Source organism: Melospiza melodia, chromosome 3 (genome assembly GCF_035770615.1).
Source record: "Melospiza melodia melodia isolate bMelMel2 chromosome 3, bMelMel2.pri, whole genome shotgun sequence".
Classification (NCBI taxonomy): Eukaryota; Metazoa; Chordata; class Aves; order Passeriformes; family Passerellidae; genus Melospiza; species Melospiza melodia.
The window spans coordinates 35,852,796-35,875,188 of record NC_086196.1 but is presented as its reverse complement, the minus strand read 5'-3'; the positions used below and the strand labels follow the sequence as shown (position 1 = coordinate 35,875,188).

The window sequence follows — 22,393 nt, the reverse complement described above, 5'->3', positions numbered from 1 at the left end:
CTTGGTTTTTTTAATTACGCAGGCTTCTGTGATTTTATGTTTGTGACTCTCCCTTTTATTTCAGGCTACCTTGAATAAAGCATACAGCCTATGTCAAAGGTACTACCAAGTGATGCAGATAGCAAATGACTGGCTGGAAGATGCTCAGGAATTTCTTCAGTTAGCAAGAAATGGTCTAGATGTTGAGAACTCTGAGGAGAATCTAAGGAACCATGTTGAATTTTTCAGCACAGAAAGTCAGTTTAGTGATCACTTGAAAGTGCTACAAGGCCTTGTGTCTGAGATAGAGCCCTTTTTACAAGCCACAGCAAGTGAACAGCTGGTGCAGAATGTAGCTGCATTGGAGGAAAAGGCCAAAGGGACACAGCAAGAAGCCAAAACCCAGCAAGAGCAGTTACAAAGGTATAGTTTTTCTTTTTTTTTTTTTTTTCTTCCTTCATTTTAAGATTGCCTTGTTGGTAATGAAAGAAATAATCAGAACATTAGTTGATGTTTTTAAATATTTGTGCTACTTTTGAGAGAAGTGTATATTGGGGAATCAGAGCTCTTGGATTCTGCTTTCTTTTCTGCCCTTGACTGACTAGTTGTGTGATTTTAAAGGGGCTCTGGTATAATTATATTAAGCTTGGAACAGCACGGAGAAGAAGAGTAAGGAAGAATTGTCCTATGTTTCACCTGACAGAAGACATATGCACAAATAAATGAAATTGAAGCAGTTACTTTGAACTAAAAGGAAATACCTTTTTAACAAACATAACTATGTTTCTTATTATTCCTGAATGTTCTGAATCCCATAAGATTTGGTAGGATTAAACCACAACATAGGCAGAGTTGGAGGAAAAGTCAAATGAGGCCTACTAAATGTTCAGCTGTGTTTTCTGTAAGGCATAGCTGAAAATCAGGAGCATTTGCTTCTACGTATGCTGTTTTCCAATAATCTTTCGTTTTCTTGGAAAGTACTGTGTAACAGCAAAACTAAGCAGTTGCATTAGAAACTAGGTGCAATAATATTTCTGATGTTCAAATGTTTTTATATAGCATTAAGTTGTTCTTTCTGGAACTGTTTTTGTTTAAGGTGTGCTTCCGAGTGGCAGGAGTACCAGACATCAAGGCAGAAGGTGATTGAAGTGATGAATGATGCTGAGAAAAAATTATCTGAATTTTCAGTAGCTAAAGCTGCTTCTTCTCATGAAGCAGAAGAGAAATTGCTAACACATAAGGTAAGGTGCTGGTGGTTGCATTAAATCCTTCTCTTTCAAGTGAAAATGAATGTATAATATGTAGGTCCCTACCTGTGATAACATGAATTTGAGTTTTTAAATCTTTACCTGTAGTACTTAATGATGTCATAACACACCAAGACATGTTTAGTGCTGTGCAAAACACACATTTTATTTGTGGGATGACTGAGACAGATACCTTTAATCACTTTTCAGCTTGTTGTCTATGTGCCTATGACTGTAGAGAAGTGCAAAGAGTCAGGAGGTTCCTAAAAGCTGTGGGTCTGTAAACCCTAAAATTATGTATCCTTCAAGAAACGCAGATCAATAGAAACATCCATCTACTTTTGATCATGGAATAGGACAGGAAGAGTTTACTAGGACATGAAGAGTTGGAGTTTAATATTAACTCTTGTTTAGTCTAAAAGCAAGAAATATAGCTTAAAAAATATAGCTTACTTTCTCATGTTTCAGGTACTACTCAGTTGCCTTAATATAGACAGTCAGTGACACTTCAGGCATGCTGCCAGCTGTGTCTAGTGAAATCAAGAATCTCCCCTAAGAGTAATGTCATGTCTGCCAGGTTAATGAAGGTGTCCTCAAATCCTTGGGCATTTAAAAAGTTGATAAAGATTAACAGGACATAAATGTACACTTAAACACCTGAATTGCTTCTTCCATTTTTAGACTGTTTAGAAGTCAGTCCTTGCTATGAGAAGGACTCTGAATGCTTATTTTCATCCCTTTTGAAGGGCTATCAAGGAAGAGAAAAGCTGATTACACCAGATTTCTGCTGCTTCCAGCATTTGGACCAAGCAGCTGTAGCTAATATATTGCCTATGAAATAGAAATAAAGTGAGACCTAGCCACCTCACTTGAAATGCAATACCTCCTTTCATCTGGAGGTGGTTCACCTTACCTGCATGTTGAATGCTGATGAGTTGGCTTGTGGAAAAGGAAGACAGTGCTTATTTTTGCTTTTTCAGACTCTCGTGTCCATAGTGAATTCTTTCCATGAGAACATCACAGCCCTAGAAGAAAAGGCTTCACAGCTGGAAAAAATCAGCAATGATGCCAGTAAAGCATCTATAAGTAGATCCATGACAACAGTTTGGCAGCGCTGGACACGGCTCAGGAATGTGGCCCAGGAACAAGAGAAAATTTTGGAAGATGCAGTGCAGGAATGGAAGGCTTTTAATGATAAGGTAAATTCTAGTCTTGGTAAATCCTCCCTTATACATAGGTTTTCATTGATTATGCTTGCTGCCTTATTAATCACCTTGCAGTAGAGAAAACTGATAGCAGAAATAACTGATTTTTTTTCTCAGTTCAGAAAAAAATATCTGTGAAAGATCCAGGTTTAGAATCATTGCCTCCAAAGTTTGGACTGTTCTTCTCAATGCATACAATGTATAGTACATACAGAGTTGTTTTGGTTTCTAGTGCTTCTTTAGATTCTTTGTTTCCTTTCCTCAGATGTTCTGGTCTAGATTATGTTAACCTCTTTTTTTTTTTCTTCTCTCTTCTCCTCTTTCTTTTCTCTTTTTTCTCTCTTTCTCCTTTTTTCTCTCTTTCTTTTTTCTTCCTTTTTTTTCCCCTGAAAAATATGAAGTTGCTCCTTTTAAGTGTAACAGTGAGACTAGTGCCTGTCACTGCTCATTGACCATATCTCTTTTTTCCCCCTATATCCTACCTCAATCTCCTTAGCTGGCATTGTTCATTATTCATGCCCAGATATCAGGTTCTCTAGGAATGAGGATAATCATTTTGTTAAATGCATGACTTGTGCCAAATATGGGTGTACACCAGGGTGGAGCTCTAGTTCCTATGGAAATAAATGTAATAAATGCTAAAGATTAGAAGAAGGCACCCATAATTGGACCAAAGAAAAAAAATTCCCTTAGCAAGTCCTGATCACCTGTGAAGTGCAAGGGATCTGGCACAGTAGAGCGCAAGCCCTATACCACAACTGTTTTATAAAATCTAAATGTGCAGGACTGGGTCTAGCACCTTTCAGTGTCAGTTGTACTAATTTCTTTTGTAATCTTATTATTGACAAGACTGCATCTCTTTCCATAGATTCAGAAAGCCACCATAGCTATAGATCAGCTACAAGGTCGCTTACCAGAAAGCTCAGTGGAAAAGGCATCCAAGACAGAGCTCCTGGAACTCCTGGATTACCATGGCAGTTTCCTGCTGGAGGTGGACCATCAGCTGTCATCTTTGGGCCTGCTCAAACAGCATGCTGTCAGCATGCTTCAGGATGTGGAGGTAAAGCCTCCATCTCAGAAGGAAATACCAGTTATGCAAGAAATCAAAGCAATGCAAGATCGATGCCACAAGTAAGGAAATATTTTAAAAGATTCAACAAAAGGATATTACCTTGCAATTCATTATTAAGAACTTACCATTTTAATATAATTAACAACTAACATGCCTAAATAAATATTAGCTATTATTTTTTAAATAAGCATCAGTTTTAATTTAAAATTACTTTTAATTAATCTTGAAATACCTTTTTTGCCATTATTTTTTATTTCCTTCAGAAAGAGTATGCTTTTAAAAATAATTATTTCTTGCCTTGCATAATAATACTAACTTATATAAAAGCTGCATAAACTGTATTAAAATTCTAACTGATTTTAAATACTTCCGTTGTTTCTCACATTAACAGTGGTCATTTATCTTTACGTGTCCTCTTTTATTAGTTTATCACGTTGTTTCACTTGTTTGAAGCACTTAGGTACTAAAAGTAGGTCCTGTATGACATTTACAGAGGAATGTAGAGCATATGCAAATGAAACATAATTTTTCACCTTGAGGCTATGCAAATGTTTATGTAAATGAAGAACATGTCCCTGTCATGTAGAAAACAGGAAGTTTTATGTTAAGTTTTAAGACACATTTCTACCTCATAACTACACTAAGATACCATTAAGTGGATCTCCATGGTTGGAAAACAAGTTAAAATGAGAAATGACAAAATTGTAAACCCTGCACCAAGCCTATACAAAGTTTATTGTGTGTGTTTATAAATAATTATAGTAGAATAGCAATCCCTGTAGAAAATTTTACAAATCCGTTTTTCACTTACTTAAAATTGGTTTCTAAGATATAGGGTCTGTGATGACCTCCTGCTCATGTAAATAAGGCATGATTCATATTTGCAAGGTTATGCAAACATAAATTAAATATGGAAATATGAAAGATCCATGTCACATGTATAAGAGCTATGAGTAATCCAATAGAACTTTCACAGAGGTGTCATTTTTTTACAGGAGATCCAAGTTCTTGAGGAAAGTGCAGGAATTCTGTCTTAGTGTAAGTGTGGAAATAGGCCATGTTTAGATACTTGATCCATAATTTAACCTAAGTATTCTGCCAACTCAAATCCCATCAATAGGAGTGGAATTTATGTTATTTTGCATTCTAGATATCAATATCAGAGCAGATTGTTGTGCTCTCTAATTAGTGTAGAGAAATAAACAAGTGTAAGATGCAGTTTTTCTGACCTAGTTTAGTAGTTTCTTTTAGAATGACAGTGAATAATCCTAGTTCATGCCCTGCAATTGCCTCTACAAACAATCAGGGCATTCTGTGGTGATAAGCTCAGATGTAGGGATCTCTACTGTATACATTAGCATTTTTTCAAAAGAATTGCATGTCTGATGTCCAAACATGTAAAACCAAAGAATGGTCATGAAAAATTTAATTTATTTAAATTTATTTCTCTGGATGTGGTGCTCTTAATCATTATCTTTATTGTTCAGCATGTTTTGACCAAGCAGTGTTTTTAGACATTGCTTAATTCTTCACAAATAGTTACTGTTTCTTTCTTTCTGAAGTATGCAACAGAAAGTTAAAAAAGGCATGAAGATGGTCAAACAGGAGCTGAAGGAGCGTGAGGAGGTTGAAGCAGAGATTAATATTGTGAAGTCCTGGATCCAGGAAACAAAAGAATATTTATTAAGCCCTGATGCGGAAGTGGACATTCAACTCCAGGAGCTGCAGGTAGGCCACATTTGTCACCTTCTAAATCACAATATTTATCTTCATTTTAATCTGCTAGTGAATGTTAATAGTTTCAAAACCACTACAAATTCAAATTAGACTATATTCATTTAATAATCCGATATTCATTTAGTAATTGTTTACTAAGATGATAGTCATATGGTAATCGTTTAGTAAAATGAGCTTTTTAGTAACCCACTAGACAAATTAATAAAGCGTGAAGTAGATGATGGACTGTGATATTTTATTTTAAAGATGTTTAAGATGTATTCTCACTGTTCTTAACAATACTTTTTTTCTGTCATTAGTCTCTCTTTGGTGAAGTTACTACTCATCGCCAAGCTGTTGAAAAACTGGCTGAACAACAGCAGAATAAATACTTGGGGCTTTATACCATTTTGCCTTCTGAACTCTCTCTTCATTTAGCAGAAGTTGGACTGGCCCTCGTTACTGTGCAGGATCAGGTAAAGTGCAGTAGATAAGTGCCAGGCAGATCTATAGTCTTTCTTCAGGCTTTATAACTTGGAATCCTGCTGTGGCCAAACTGTGGCAACACAGAATAGTTTTATTGCCTTCATCCTTAGAATTAAAGTTAAATGAAAATTATTTTCTTTTAAGGAGTGATTTCTGATTATTGAATTTAATTCTTATTGTTGACAGATTCAAACCAAAGAAAGAGAAACTCAGCAAATCAAAACATTGAATCAAGAGTTTGATCAGAAAATCCAGGGGATAGCAAATGAACTAAATACCATTCTTTCCAAACTGAAAAAGAAAACAAATGATATAACAAAAGCTAAACTTGAACAAAAGGTAAGACAAGGCTTTCCTTATGTGGTTATGCCATAAATTTTTCTGAATTGGGAAGCTCACTTCATACCAAACTGTTGTTTGTGAAGACTTGGAGAACACAGTTTGTTAATATAGTTCAACAGAAGACTTCTACAGAAATGAGGGTTGACTGAGGAGATTTTTAAAGCTATAGTCTTTGCAAACTGGCCTACACAGGTAACAGAATTTGAAGGAAGAAGCTGAGTGTTAAAGTCAAGATGGACAAAATTTCACAGTTCCTTTTCAGTAATGAGTATGACTCCAATCTGGGAAAGCCTGAGGAACCTTCAGACTGCTCCTTGTTCTTGTCTGTACTGAAAAGATCATTCTTTATTTATGATAAATAGATCCATAGAATTTTACTTGTAGCCCATCTCACATTTAGTTCAACAATGAGGTAAAGTACTACTCATGCAATTAAGAGTAGTGCAAAGGGTTCTTGGTTATTTTTGAAGGTTTTCTTAATCTTAGGTGTGTACCACACTCAGGAAAAATCATCTGTACTGAAGTGTAATGGCCAAATTAGGATTACCATATGAGAGTAAGGGATTTTGGGGAGAAGAGAGATGGAAAAGGGGTTGGCTGAGGGTTTGGGGCTTTTTTTTGTTGCTTTGTTATTTTAAGTAGTCAAAGATAAACTTGACTGAATTACTGTCTGAAATTAAGCAAGGCATACAAAATAGGAGAAGATTTAGTATGACTAGTATGTCATAAATTACCTGTTTATTTTCATGAGATGCTCAAGATGTTTCAAAGTACTGTTTACTTTACAGGAAGTGTCACTAAACTATATCCCTGGTGTATCTCCTTGATTTCAGTCAGAAAGCAGAAAATCAGTGAAATCTGCTTTCTTATGTTGCATAAATTAAAACTCTCTGTCACTGGAGATGAAGTAATGTTCCAACTGCTTTTATGCATTTAGCTGATAGTCTTGAGACTGGGTTGGCTTTGGTTACAGCAGTAAATATTTTTATATTAACATTGAAACAGATTGTTAAAAAATAAAATAAAAATTTGTTTTAAATCCGTGTGACTCAAGTCAAATGGATCCTTCCTTCACAAACAGCATATAAATTCTGCATAGTATCTGTAGTAAATGCATTTATTTATGCTTGCCGTAATGTGTGTGTCTTTGTATTTAGATAAGAAGTTTAACATCTGTCTTTGTGTCTACATGTAGACAGTTATGTCTCCAAATTTGTGGAATAATACTGACTTGTCATGATGATTGATCATATCTTGCACTCTGAGGTGTATCTGCCAGGACAGCCCTAACCTGAAGAGCTTGAAGTCACTTCTTGAGGCACCTGTAGCAGTGTTGTGAATGATTGCAGTTTAAATTTGTAGAAATAATTGGAGAGAGGCTAGGCTATTTGTCCAAGCAGTGGGACAGGAGGCAATGGGCAGAAACTGATGCACAGGAAGTTCCACCTGAGCATGAGGAAGAACTTCTTTACTGTGTAGTGTCTTTGCACTGCAGCAGGTTGCCCAGAGAGGTTGTGGAGTCTCCCTTTACTGGGGATACTCAAGAGCCTTCTGAACACAATCCTGTGCCATGTGCTGTGGGACAACCCTGCTTGAGCAAGGAGGTTGGACCAGATGACCCCACTTTGGTCCCTTCCAACCTGACCTGTTCTATGATTCTGTGACTTCTTTTTTTTTTATTTTTCAAAAACAATGAATTTTTAACACCTTGGATATAAAAAACAAATACAAAAATACCCAGTAGCATCTTCTTAAGAAACTGTAGCCCAAGAGTATGTTTTGAATCTATAGGAAACTTGAAAAACTTTTTAGACTTCCTTTTCAAAATAATTGTGACTATGATAGGAAAAATTGATTTTAAACTGTGTTTCTATTGAAACACTCTAGCACAATCAGACTGCTCCTGCATCAAGATCATGCTATGAAAAAGCAAGTTTCAAATTAAAGTTTTCATAATCCATTAATTAGTAACTACATTCTTCTGAGTTTATAAACTTATATTTTAATACAGCAATAAAACAAACCCCTTTTCAAATAAACAAAACTCCTTGTCATGGCAGTCTGTGCTGACAATTGGTTTCAGAAACAAACCCAGAAAGATGCCTGACAACAGTTAATGTCACACTGAAGTGACTCAGTCTTTGGCTACGGCAGGGAAAACGGTTATCCATTCCAGCCAGGAAGTCAGAGGAGAAAGAGTAATGGCACATACTTCAGAGATGACCAAATATCCTGCTGTTCTGCTTTCCTGCTTAAAAATGGAAAAAAATACGGAGACTTTGGACAGGCTGTAAAAGTTGCAAGTTGGACTAGAAATAATCAACCAAAAAGCTACCACTTCCTGGATCACTGATTTTATTGTTTTTCTGCCTAGATCCTTGGTGACGAGTTGGACAGCTGCAATATAAAGCTGTTGGAGTTAGATGCATCAGTCCAGGACTTTGCAGAGCAGAACGTACCCCTGGCTAAGCAGCTGGCTAACAGGATAGGGAAACTCACTGCACTGCACCAGCAGACCATACGGCAGGCTGAGTACAGAGCAGCCAAGCTCAGTCAGGTATGATCTTAAATCCTTCCTGCTGTTTCCTCTCAGAACCAGAGGAAGCATGGAAACATCTCATTTTTTATCCTGGAGTTATGCCAGACAGGGCATTCCTTGACACATCTGCCTGTTATTAGTCAGGGTTTGCATCACATTCCAAGGAGACACAGGTCAAATCAGAGAGTAAAATAGTTCTCAGATGCTACTTTAACACCCTCTTGCATGAATCACCTGCTGTTTGGTTCCTTTGGTGTCCTAAAACGATTGTAGATCTCACAAACAGTAGCATGCGGTAAATAGTACCTCATTGTGCTTCTCAGGTTCTCTGTTTTGTCACTCTTACCTATATTTGCAGCATTAAAAGCAAAATTAAAAAAAAATATTTTGCTTTAGTCCCAATCCATAGAGGTTGAATATAACTTGTACATTCAATAGAAAAGGCTATATACAATGGCCCAAATAATGCATTATATTTATGCAATATTTTGGTGTTCATAAAGATGGATCCCCTGTGGTTCAAAGTCTCTGAAAATCTTTGTCTTTTTTTTCCCTTACTTGTTCTTAGCTCCAAAAACCTCCAGCTAAAAGCAAATAAATGGATTTTCTATGGTTCTGCCATCAATACCCCGATAAATTATGAGTTCTCCTTTCTGCATGCATGAATTTGCTTCCAGAAGAAAAATTCAAAATATTCTTTTCAGTTTTCTCTGAAAAATTCTTTTTAAGAAGAGATAGAAAATTATTTTCAAGTTAAAAACTCAGTCAAAGGTACTTGATAAAGGGATTTAACATTAGGATATTTTTGTTCAGCATCAAAAGATCCCCTTATCATAAAAAATGATAGGTATTGATACTGCTTGCAAATACAGTTTTGTCACCTCGGATTTGATCCATTCGTTATAAGGAGGAAATTCATGAAGATCAATGAAATTACTCCTGCTGAAAATAAAATTGGAGCTTATGAGTACTTTGCTAAATAGAAATTGGGTTCATCAGAAAGAAGAACTTTTGTCCTGTATTTTGAAATGGTGCAACATTTCTTTTTTTGGGAATATGGCAGACTGAATGGACAAAGTGGACTGTAAAAAAATAAATGTAATGGAAAGAGACATATCAAAATAAGAAATTGAGCTACAAACTGAAAGAGGAGGTATTTTGGAACTTACATGTGAGGCTGAAATATGCACAGGGAGTGAACCCTTTAGGGATATATTTGAGCATCAATGGACTCTCACAGTGTGACCTACATTCTTATAGTGCCTTTTTTCCCCCAAAACACATAATCTTACTACTGAAAACGTACCTATTTTAATTCCATAAATACATGAGAAAATTGCTTATATAATACAGGAAGGAAAAGTTGTTAAAATTATCCCCAGGTTAAAACAGTGAAGGAAATAAAATTAGTCTTTTCGTCCTCCCAGAATTGTACAAAATTACAATTTAGGCTTAAGCAAATTTTTCTTTCATCCAGGCTGCTTCACACTTGGAAGAATACAATGAGATGCTGGAGTTCATATTGAAATGGATTGAGAAAGCAAATATCCTAGTGCATGGTAGTATAACATGGAATTCTTCCTCTCAGCTTCGTGATCAGTTTAAAGCCTACCAGGTGATTCTGTGAGCTATGACATTTAAAAGTCAGTGTATATTTGAAATTATTTTCAAAGCAATGGAGTTCTACTTCCTCCTAAAGGGCTAGATTTCTTTGGCTGTTCTCCCAAGCCTTAAAAATGATTCATTGGTTTTGGACAATTGTTTTGAAAACTGAAATAAAGAATAAAAGCATGTGATTCAAAGTTGTTCTTCATGTTATTCAAGTAGTTTGGTTTCATAGAGACTTTTGGCTGAATAGTGTGTCTGCACACTGTTATTCTATCGCACCAAGCACATTATTGCAGCTCGTACTGTAAAGCTTTAGTTAATCAAAGACAATTTTCAGTTTGGGCTTTTCTTTCCCCATTATGCTAAACTGGAATAGATTTTGTTCTCTTCTAAAAGTTTTATACCAAATATTCTCAAACTGATATCTAATGGAAGAGTTTCTTCCAATCTCTTCTGAACATTTCACATCAGATTAATTTGCTGTCCCTGTAATTGTGCAATTTGTTCTGTGTGTGTCTGTGTGTGGAATGTGTGTGTGAGATCAGTGGAACGTTTTGATGAGGTTCAAGCTTGCCTGGTGTTACATGACTGTGTGAAAGAAATCAAGGCATCATAATAATGTATCACTAATACCAATGTTATATATACATTACTTAATTGTCAGCTGCATTCTTGTACGTAAGTGCAGGGTACTATGTCACGCTTTGTATTCTGAATCGGAGCTTCAAGGCAATTTATCATGAGGAAAGCTGGAGATAGAATTTCTGCTATGGCTTTTTCCCTGCTTCAAAATCTGAGGATACAGGCTTAACCAATGCCATCCCACACAAAGCAGTGATTTTTTTAGGCAGCATTAACAACTCCTGCCTTGCTATAGCACTGCACCCAAGTGCTTTCTGCTACTTTCTATTAGGTATATGAGGCTTCCAGGACAAATCTTCTCCATAGATTGCTTATATTATATTTTTACACACAAGTGTGTGTATCAAAACAATAAAATTAATGTGTTGGTAAGTGCAGCTGCTGAAGCTTCATTACTTAATCTTTTGTTTCCCAGTCTCTATAAGCTGAAGCACTTGAGCAGATCTTCAGAACAAAGTGCATTGCCTAGGCCTAACAGGAAATCAGTGGAACTTAATCATAGGCTCATGAATGTGTACAGATTAAAGAGTTTGCAGAAAAATATACTTAAAAGATATGTGTCATTGAGTCTCAAACCTGACATTCAGTTTGTCTGTATCTCCATCTAGAGCATTCTTGATGAGTCTGGAGAGATTCATGGTGATCTTGAGGCCATGAGCGAGAGGATTGATTACCTGGCAAGTATCTACTGTACTGAAGGGATGTCACAGCAAGTGCTGGAACTGGGGAGGCGGACGGAGGAACTGCAGCAAGTTATCAAAGTGCAGCTACCAAACCTCCAAGATGCTGCCAAGGTAAATGAAAGCCGGTTTTCTAATGTTAGCTGGCATCTAGGGTGATGTGTGCATTATACTACTGTACTGAGTTATTAGCAGTGAAGATAATCTGTGGTCTGTACAGGGCATGATTTTGGTGCCTAAAGCCAAGTGTCTTGCACTGTTTGAGATGCTGCCTTCAGGTGCTGATTCAGATGGGCACAAGATTTCTGCAGTGCCCTTTCTGGATGAATATATCTGGGGTAATGGTGTGTCTCAATAGCACTCAGCACCTATGTTTAGATACTTGAGAAATGTATTTGTTGACACTTAGGTTCTGCTATTTCCTTTATTCTTCTCTTAAATGATCTCTAAATTTATTAATTTAGATCAGTACTGGACCAAATCAGAATTCCATAGTGTAGGGCCTTCAAAGGAGTGCCATGAAAAGAATGAATATGCTTTTTCAGCTTTATAAAGTATATGCTGCATTTGAGATTGCAGTACTTCAAAAAATAACTCAGCCTTTGCAATCCCTTTTTCTAGACTGTCACATGACTGGTATTTTTATCTAATATATTAGACATTTAAAATTAACTGTCAAAACTATGAATTGCTTTTTGCACTGTATGTAAGGTGGATGTACCTGCAAAATCCAGACAGATATACTTACAGTGATTTCTATTTTTTCCTCTTACTTATCCCTGAATCAAATGTGTTATAGGATATGAAGAAATTTGAAATTGAGCTGAGAGCCCTACAGACTGCTTTGGAGCAAGCCCAAGCCACACTGACATCTCCAGAGCTTGGGCATTTGAGCTTGAAAGAGCAACTTTCTCACAGACAGGTAAAAGACCAGGACCTCAAAGTTAACATTTGAGTAATGTGATCTTGCATAAAGGATAATGAGTGTCAATGAGACTGCTTTTTGTGTTTCTTAGGTGTGTCACTGTTTCAGAGTGTAGTCCCAAATTACTGCCAAGGAAAGAAGGGATAGAGTGAGAAGAATGATTCCCTCAGAGAGAATGGTTGAAGTATAATTCTTTATGAGCCCCTTCTTAGACTGATACAGTTCTGAGGAGTGTGCATCCAAGCCATTTAATCCATATTTGTTATAAAGCCCAATTGTTATCTAGTGTTTATGGTCAAGAGTTTCTTAAAATATTTCAGAAGGAAGTCAATATTATGATCATTATTTTACAGATAGAGATGCAATGATATAGTTTGTTGCCAGCTTCTCCAATAGTAATCTGGAGCACTAGGAGACAATTCAGGTTTCCTTAAGCCCAGTTACATTTTTGTATGCTCAGTTGAATTAACCTCCATAAGATATTGTGGCTTTCTTTATTGCATTTGATCTGCTATGGAGGTTTGTCAGTTTGTTCGTTTTGGTCTTAGTCTCTTAACAGGAGAAATAAGGCAAGTTATAGCTTTCTGAGTTTCTCAAGATGTGTTTCTTTCTGCAAACTACTATGGAGATTTAACTGTCTCAGTCTGCCAGTGAAAACTGGATGTCAGCAGGTTCACTGTAGGATTAAAATCTGCAGAAAAACATATGGAAGGACAGTAACTTTGAACAGCTTTTCCTTTTCATTAAAATACGCAGTCTTTATTCTGGGCACTTGCAAACAGATTTCAGAATGTAGCCTTGAAGAGTGTAAGTGAAACACATCACCCGCCATAAGAAGAAGGGAACATGGAGGTTACACTGGGTTTTGTGCATGTTCTTTGTCCTGGCTCTAGCAGATCTCACAATACAACTTTCTTTTGTACAGAAAGGGGCTGTAGCCCCTGCCCACCTGTTTTACCAGACCAGGGAGGGGAAAGGGCCTGGCTGGCACACAGCCCCCAGGGTGCCTCTGGGTGCTGATTGAACAATAAAGATGCCCTTTGCCAGCAGTATGGGGTCTGACAGAGTGGAACCCCACCTGTGCTGCCTGAGGAATAGCTCATTATACCAAAACTCTGGTTAGATTATCCACCATATGTCAGGAAACTGCAAAAATAAAAACCAAACCACAATCCTCTCATCAGTATGCACTTCAGACCCACTTAGCTCTCATTCTGATGTGGTATAGGGGAAGGGAGATAACCAAATTCTCTATCCCTGTTTGCCTCATTGTCCAGCTGATTTATATCTATTGAATCTAAAATATTTTTCTAATGCGCTAAGGCCCTTATTATCAACTTTGCCTTTTCCATTTTTTTCTTTTTCTTTTTTTTTCTATATCTGTACATACATTAAACTCCTCAATGTAGATAAAAATAACGGTGATCAAATCTATTTTCCAACCATTGCACTTAGACCCTTTTCATGCATATGAACAGACAGCTTGAATGGACATCTTGTATGGAATAGGCACTATTCACAAAGGCATACAACTTGTGAATATTCAAAGAAAAAGGTTTCTGTGTAGCTCTGTTCCTTTCTATTTGATTGCCTTTTGAATTTTAAGCAACATTTTCAGCCATGGCTTGTAATGTCTAAGGAAAGCTTTGAATACAATGGGATTCATGTGCAGTTTTGAAAATGTGCTTCTATGTCACAGCAAGGAGTTCCACTCGATTTTAACACTGAGATATAAGTATATATAAACTACTCTTGTGCTGCTTCGATTTGTGGAGTTGGTAAATCTATTTTCTCAAATCTGTTAATAGAAATACTTTTTTTACTTGGACACTTAGATGCAGCTATGCTTTTTAAATTTATTATTCTTATATCTAGTATATGGGCTTTTTGCTTATATAATCATTATTCTCATTTCACAATGAGCAACTCCAGAGAAAGTGTTTCTAAGTATATGCAATTTAAAAAATAGATAATATTTTTTTTTCTATTGTTGCTTGAATGTACCATCATTTTTCTTTGGCTGCATTAAATGCTCTGGGAGTTCTGAAAAAATTGGTTTATTGTGGCACTGACTTTGTTTGTAGCATCTGCTGTGTGAGATGGAGTCCCTGAAGCCGAAGGTCCAGGCAGTGCAGGAGTGCCAGAGTGCCCTGAGGATCCCAGAGGAGGTGGTCGCCAGCCTGCCCCTGTGCCACAGCGCGCTGCGGCTGCAGGAGGAGGCCAGCCGCCTGCAGCACACGGCCATCCAGCAGTGCAACATCATGCAGGCAAGTGCAGCCCCATCCCACCAGCCCTCAGAGGAACCTGAACTGCAGCACACAAATTGTGATGAAAGCTAGAATTTCATATCTCTGTGCACTCCTCTGTTCTGTAGCACCGTTAGGAGTTTCCCCACTAGTCTGTTATTCCTGACTTTAATATTCATGACCACGTTAATTGTTGATTTATTCATCAGACTCTCCCCTAAGTTGTCTCCCAGATATTGCTATGATTTTTGTAATGCTGTTAGGATTAACTAGACAAAAATTAACAATTGAATGCAGGTTAATTTTATATATAATCAATTAATAAAATTTATAGAATATATGACATCAGCTGCTTCTGAAGATTACTTAAAAACTACTGAGTTAATTAACTGTGGTATAAAAATAATTATTTTTATTCTCTTTGTTTATACTTTATATATTTTTTCTGATTTTGGAGTTATTCAATGCCTTTGTTTATAGTTTATATACTTTTTCTGATTTTGGAGTTATTCGTTGTCTATTAAATTTGTATTTTCAAGTTTTGCTAAGTACAAGTTAATTAGATTTTGTTTGACTGTTTGGATTTATAACTAAATATGTAAAAGGTATTTCCAATTAAGTGAATAAGCTTTTTTCCTCTGCTGTTTAATGATAGGAATATACATAGCATATTCCATAGGCTAGGGTGCAACTACAAAGTTTCAAGTTGGATAACAGATGATTTAGGATAATTAATGTTGCTTAAATGCAAGAAAGGCTACACTGAAAATTTAAAAAAATGGGTTAGACAAACTGCTTATGCATCTATGATAGAAAGAACTGATAATACATTGGTAGGATAATTATCTGAGTCAATCTTCATAATCCTTTCCCAGTTGTATTTTCTGTAATATCTAAGTTTTTCTTAGAGTCACAAATGAACACATAAAGTGAAAAAGCAGATGAAAATGCTTTATAACAAAACCATGAGACTAAGCAAGGCTATCTTCTTGTGGCTGTGTTTGGTTCAGGTACTTGTTGGAATCAGAAGTTACAGCACCTTACATCAGAAATCTAAAATATCATGTTATGTGCACTGTGGGTTTGGGAAATATTTAATTAAATGAAACCATTCAAATCATTGCGATTCACAATATTTATTAATATATATTTTCCTGACTATATTCCTGCTTTGCTCATCAAGATGTGAGTGCCAGATAGTTCATGAGGGAGATCTATCATGCTTAGACTAAGTGAAAATTAATTTTCATGTGGACACTCAATCTTTTTTTCCCTTCTCTAGGAAGCAGTGGTTCAGTACGAGCAATATGAGCAGGAAATGAAACATTTGCAGCAGATGATCGAGAGCGCCCATCGCGAGATCCAGGACAAGCCAATAGCAACCAGCAACATCCAGGAACTCCAGGTCCAGATTTCACGGAATGAGGTATGGGACTCAAAATGTGTCAAAACATTGGGCTCAGTGGCAGCTCACTGACAGACAACTTTTCAAAAGCAACAGTCATAAGATAGCTGAGTTGCTTTTCAGATTTTTCTAAAGGCTAGTGGAGCAGATAGGCTTAATCCCAGAGAGGGAGCTCCTGCTGTTGGTAGAGTGTGGACAATTCATTTGTTTATCCAGTTAGATATATCCTAACCTCAGACAACATTATGATAAACAAAAGCATTGCATAATTAAGAGGCAGTTGACATTAAGACTTGACTGAGGAGTGTCCCAGAAGTCAAAGTTCAGCAGCTGGTCAGTTAATCTCAACTAGTTTGGTGATCCATATATACATATGTATATCCTAAAGAACATGTACATATAAGCATGTATCTCCTAAAGTACTTGCTCATTTTCATCCCAGTCACATTCTTTAAAGAATACCAAGAGACTTGAATCAAAGGAAACACACAATAGATTTGGATGAAGACTGCACCATTTACTCCAAAGGTTTCTTTAAAATCTTTAAATCTGAGCGCCTTTCACCTCCGACTGTCTGTTGTGAAATTCCTAGGATAGAAAATGCACCACTGAGCTCTTTGTGTCACTTCTGGCACCAGATGGCACCATTTCCTTATCTTTGAATTAAAGCCATCCCTCCTGGTGTGTAATATAGCCTAATGTTACACGTGTTGCTCATTTTCTATACAGTTGTTACCAGTGTTATTTTATATAAATTCAAGAGCAATTTGTCTATACAAGCACGTTAGGTTTTATTAGTATTGAATTGATAATGCTATTATTTTCAAATATTCTGGAAGAGCAAATGCAGGAGAGTGATCAGTGATTCAGGGTAATATTGCTGGAGGAAGGAATATGCTGCAGGCAGGAAGGAATTAAAAATGGGGCAGCTTGAAGTTTCATGTACATTTGAGCAAGTTTAGTACCCAGGAGTGGTATTACAGCGACCTGAGGAGGTCGCTTGGTGGTGAGAGAAAGGACGAGAATCTTGTTTCTTGATCAGAAGGCTGGATTTATTGATATATGATATATAATACATTATAACTATACTAAATAGAATAAAGAGAGAAGTTGCAGAGGCTTGCTAAGCTAAGAATAGAAAGAATCTAAAAACAAGAGAATTCTCTGTCCCTGTGTTCCAGAGAGCTTGGCCTTTGATTGGCTCTAATATTGTACACATGGAACATGAACCAATCACAGGTGCATCCTATTGCATTTCACAGCAGCTGATAACAATTGTTTACATTCTCTTTCTGGGGCCCTTGCTTCCCAGAAAACAAACAAGTCCCAAAGAAAGATTTCTATGAAAAAATGTCTGCGACAGAATGGTCCTGAACATCTGCAGCAAGACAGCAGCATTATGATAATGCACATTTTGGGATCAGCCAGAACATATAAGCATATTTTTTGCATATTTTTGGCTCACGTTTTCTTTGCTAAATACCTGTGGAAAAGCATAACATGAAGTGAATGTTCTGAATCATATCTTATTAGACTACTTCAAAAGTCAAGTCTATTGAGATGTTTGTTAGATGTATTATTAATTTAAAAATATATCAATCACCACATCTCCTGTTAAAGGCTGTATGTAAAAGAACTTAAGGGGACATTTGTATTAGCGATATTTAGAATTATAATAAGAGGAAGGAAGAAAGTAGAAGGAAATTACATCTTGATTTTTGGGAAGTTTGTATTAGTATGCATGTATGTAAGTAGATACCATGTCTACTGACCTGTGTTTCTTTAGAATTTCAAAGAATGTGGGCAAGTATCTCCATACTCGAGAATTTTTTTAATGGAAAACACAATACCTCATGGGACATTGCTTTTATCAGATGCTTTATTATTTTTAATTTTCTTTTTCAGTCATATTTTTGCTTACTCTTCCTTGTTTTCAGTTGAAAGAGACATTTTAGATATTCAGTGCATTGGACACTAATACCACAAGTGTCATTGCACTTGGTAATGTGAGGGAATAGAGTATACTGAATGACAGTAATTTTCTGCTGAGGCTCAGAAATGTCATTCATTTAGCATTTGTGAATGACTGGAATTTGCCAAAGAGCAGATAACTATTCAAGCTGCCTGCCATTAAATTTGTGGCTGAATTTGATTGCAGCTTGGTTTTTGACTATTCTGCTTGGTGTTTTATAATCAAGACTTTTCTTAGTCTCCAAGGAAAGCTCTGGAGCACCAAAGAGAGGCCCTTTTGTTGCTAACATGACAGATGGTGACAAGGTACCATTGAAACTCAAGTAGTGAAGTGTCATCCTCAGTCTTTGAGCTGTTTTAATTCCTAACTTGGTACTTCTTGCAATGAGTGTAGAACACTCATTTGTAATCAATTGTGATTTTGAAGAATTTTCTTACTGAAAATGTCATACAACCAAAAAAAGTCTTTTAATTTATCAGCCTGAAGCAGTAGTCTTATTTAGTTTTGAAAAGATATTGCAATAATATATTATTCTGCCTACTATATCTTGCAACTCCTATTGCTATTTTTCCTTGAAAACTTGTGGGTTTTGAAGAAGTAAAAGCAGACATAAAATTAAGCAGAAATACATACTTGAAAAAATAATCATCAATTTAGCAGGCAAGCTTATACAAATGTTTTAACTTCTTAGATCAAAACTCTAACTTGTTACTGAGCATCTAGGGAGACAGGAACAATAGCTTCAGCAGAAATATGAAACACTTCTACCATTTTTTATTTGAAGTATATTAATTGAAAGCTTTGAAACTGGATACTGAATGGAGCAACAGTATATGGTAGAAGACAAGACACGAATAGTCATAAGGCTGTTCATTTTCATCTTTCTTGTCTAAAAATCTTAAGCTTGTGATGGTGTTTGGCCATAAATAGACCATTTCCTAAGCATAAAACCCCCAATAGTTTAAAATATAGTCTACTTCATGCTAGTTTCCTTGTCTCTTTTTAAAGAAAGGTCAGTCCTGTGCAGCTCAACTTTTAGCTCAGTAGACTTAGACAAAACCAAAACGAGATTAAAATACAGCTTATCCAAACAGTGACAAAAAGCGATACAGTCTGCATTTAATCTCATTATGTGACTGATTGTTCCTATCACTTTTGAGCCCATTAGACCTTGTGAGTTATTGTTTGGACAATTCATTCTTTCTGGTGAGAGCTGAATGGGGCATTTTTTGCAGTTGTGGCCACTACATGACCTCATTTCCCTGGCACGCACTGTGCGGGGGAGCTTCATCTTCCTCAGATAAATGGAAGTAGATGGGGGGCGGGGGGAAATAGGGCAGGAAGAGCGAGAGACGCTCCCTTTGCTGCAGCGTGCAGCTCACAGAGCTGGGCTCAGGTTCAGGCAGGATGCGAGCGTGAGCCGTCCGTCCGTCCGTCCGTCCGTCCGTCCGTCCCCGCGGCGCGGCGCGCACGGAGCCCCGGGCGGCCGCTGCTCCGCTCGGCGGTGTCGCAGCGCGGCCGGACGCGCCGGGCCGGGTCCCTGGGCTGGCGACATCCTGCTCGTCAGCAGAGCGGCAGCGCTGCCGTGGTATTGGCTGCGCTGGGAGGAGACAGCTTCGCTCCGCCGCGGAAGCTGAAATGCTGCCGGTCCTGTGGCCCTTCCCGGCTGCATCAGCACTAGGGGGAAAAAAATGTTTCCTCAGGAGCTGGCTCAGAAGATCAAAGGATACCAGGAGCAAATTGCTTCTTTGAATTCCAAGTGCAAGATGCTGACAATGAAAGCAAAACATGCCACCATGCTGCTGACAGTGACAGAAGTGGAGGGGCTGTCCGAGGGAATGGAGGAGCTGGATTCGGACCTGCTGCCGGCACACGCCACTCATCCCTCGGTGGTTATGGTAAGCAACGCCTTGGTCACTGTACTCATTATCTGAGCTGCTTCCTCTTGCAGCCTTACAACACCCTTACAACGTCTACCTTTTGAAATGGCTGCAAACCAAACAAGTTGCAGCTTCCCTTTTCTGTATTTTACTTTATGCAGGTTCTCAAGACTTGTTGATAAAGGCTGAAATTATTTAACAGACAAATACACGAAATTTGTGAGCAATAATTTGCAGATATTGTGCTTTTTATTTTGTAGCTGTCAGCATGCAAGTACAAATGCTAAGAAATTGATGAGTTGCAGGAATAAAATAAAACCACAATAAATACGATTTCATTAGTTGTTGCAGTGTATAGGTTTTTCACACATTAAAATGTTGATGTGATACTTGACGGTATGCTGCTGTATTCTCAGATGAGTGTACTGGAAATGAAAGCTGTCTAAGTACTGCCAGAGGCCCAATGTTTGACTTTGCTTTTGTTTGTTTCTAACTGGATCTCATTACAAACATTCTGCTGATGCTACTGGGATTTTTGTCTGAGTGTCAGACTTCAAGATTTATCCCTCTATAGCACCATTGGGGAAGGAAGGGGGTTACATTTGAATACAGGGTTATGTGTATTTTATATTTCAAATCTGTTGTTCTGGCTGGACCTGGATACTGAGACAAATACACCAGTGTTCTGTAGCTCTCCACAGTATTTCTGTATGCAGCAGAGATTGTATTAGAAGATGTTTAGGCAAAGCTGAGTTTGTTATTATTGAGTTGATTGCTCTACATTGTCTTTTAAAATCCATTAGGATACAGGAGAGCATTCTCATACTGAAGCGTGACAAGTAAATGAGACTATTTATTCAACAGATTTCTAAACTGGTAAATGTAGGAGCATGAAGCATGACTAATTAATGTCGGGGTAATTCTGGCCATGTGTTGTTTTGATCTCAGTCTAAGTCAAGCCTCAGCTGAGGTAACTGATTTTCTTCCTGTGCTCTGGGGTTGCTTTTCCTGTGGCAGATGACTGCTGGTCGCTGTCACACACTGCTCTCCCCTGTCACTGAGGAGTCTGGGGAGGAGGGAACCAACAGTGAGATTTCTTCTCCACCTGCCTGTCGCTCTCCCTCACCTGTGGCTAATACAGATGCTTCTGTTAACCAGGTACCTCTCTCTTGGCATTCATTCAGCTTTTATCTCAGACATACATGGTTCCATTCCACAGGTGGTTTATTTAATCCTCTGAAATAATGTTTAGCTATAGCTCCAAGGAACTGAGACTTAACCTCTTACCAAACTGAACCCTCAGGTTCTGGTTCAAAATGGATACAGGTATTGAAATTGTATAAAGCCCGTGTTACAGCTATTCATTATTTTTAAAAGTAAATTTTAAGTGACAATTACAATGTCACCAGTATTTTCTACTTATAACATAATTTTTATTTTCTCAGTAGTACTCAATGGAATCTTGCATCCTGAGAAAAAAAGCCTTTTTGTACTCCCCATAATGAAACATTGCATTATGTCCATATCCATCTATCTTACTGTACGATTGCCATTTTGGCACTGAAATCACAGCCTGGTATCTTCTACTTAATATCATTTCAGTGATTAACTTTCATGTGGGTTTTTTTCATGTATTTTTCATTTCCATGACAGTCTATTTTAAGCACCAGTGAGGCAGATCAGTGAAATAACAGATATTAAATTTTAAATCAAAACTCTTGCACTTCTTGTAGGAGCAAGTGTATGTCAGTATTGATTAAAATGTAAACATTAAGCCAACACATTGAGCATCACACACATAAAGTCACACATAAAATGTTATGCTGTAGAAGTTTAGAAGTGAGCCTTAGAAGCCATCACCACCTCACTGAATTAATCATGTTCTGGATTTTGTGGCTGATTGGTTGGTTTTGCATTTGTAACTGCTTCCAAAATTGACCACTGCAGATTTGAAGGTTAGAATATATTGTGTTGCGCTGCTGAGTAGAATTAGGCAAGTTTGAGCAAGATGCTCATTGATTCCTTCTGCAAATTTCAGAAATGCACATGGTGCTATAGAAGCTGCTAAATACAATATATAAGAAAAAATATTAATGTAAGATAGTAAGAGTGGTTAAAAAATCATCAATGGCATACTAAAAAGTGTTGTATAATGCATAAGAAGGATTTTTCTCGTTTTCTATAATTTTAGATAATCAGAAAGTTCCCTGTGAAGTTTACTTACAGTAGAAAGGCATTTATATATTTCAACATAGAAGTCTTATGACACCATTAATTAATGAAGGAGTTAAAGGACCAAAAGCAGCTTGCTTCCTAATCAGCAAAGCTTATCTCAATTCTTTACTTTTCTCTGAAAATGAAAAACAAGTCAAACAGCTCCAGTCACTCAGACAAGAAGGAAAACACAGTGAACATGCTGTTGCACCATGAACTGACACCAAAATACAGG

General features: G+C 37.2%; 1 protein-coding gene across 20 annotated transcripts in view; it reads left to right on the top strand.

The window, feature by feature from the left end:
• Positions 1-22,393, top strand: part of SYNE1 (spectrin repeat containing nuclear envelope protein 1) — a 289,695-nt gene that overhangs the window by 173,744 nt on the left and 93,558 nt on the right. For 18 of the 20 annotated variants that reach the window (XM_063151313.1, XM_063151312.1, XM_063151296.1 and 15 more), the window contains 15 exons: positions 65-402; positions 1,076-1,220; positions 2,207-2,425; positions 3,300-3,562; positions 5,066-5,231; positions 5,540-5,695; positions 5,892-6,044; positions 8,422-8,604; positions 10,064-10,201; positions 11,445-11,630; positions 12,316-12,438; positions 14,526-14,708; positions 15,970-16,113; positions 19,768-19,962; positions 20,962-21,102. In XM_063151313.1, the coding sequence (XP_063007383.1) occupies positions 65-402; positions 1,076-1,220; positions 2,207-2,425; positions 3,300-3,562; positions 5,066-5,231; positions 5,540-5,695; positions 5,892-6,044; positions 8,422-8,604; positions 10,064-10,201; positions 11,445-11,630; positions 12,316-12,438; positions 14,526-14,708; positions 15,970-16,113; positions 19,768-19,962; positions 20,962-21,102 (2,733 nt within the window). The remainder of the gene's footprint in view (positions 1-64; positions 403-1,075; positions 1,221-2,206; positions 2,426-3,299; positions 3,563-5,065; positions 5,232-5,539; positions 5,696-5,891; positions 6,045-8,421; positions 8,605-10,063; positions 10,202-11,444; positions 11,631-12,315; positions 12,439-14,525; positions 14,709-15,969; positions 16,114-19,767; positions 19,963-20,961; positions 21,103-22,393) is intronic. The other 2 variants (XM_063151307.1, XM_063151304.1) reach the window with 1 other exon arrangement.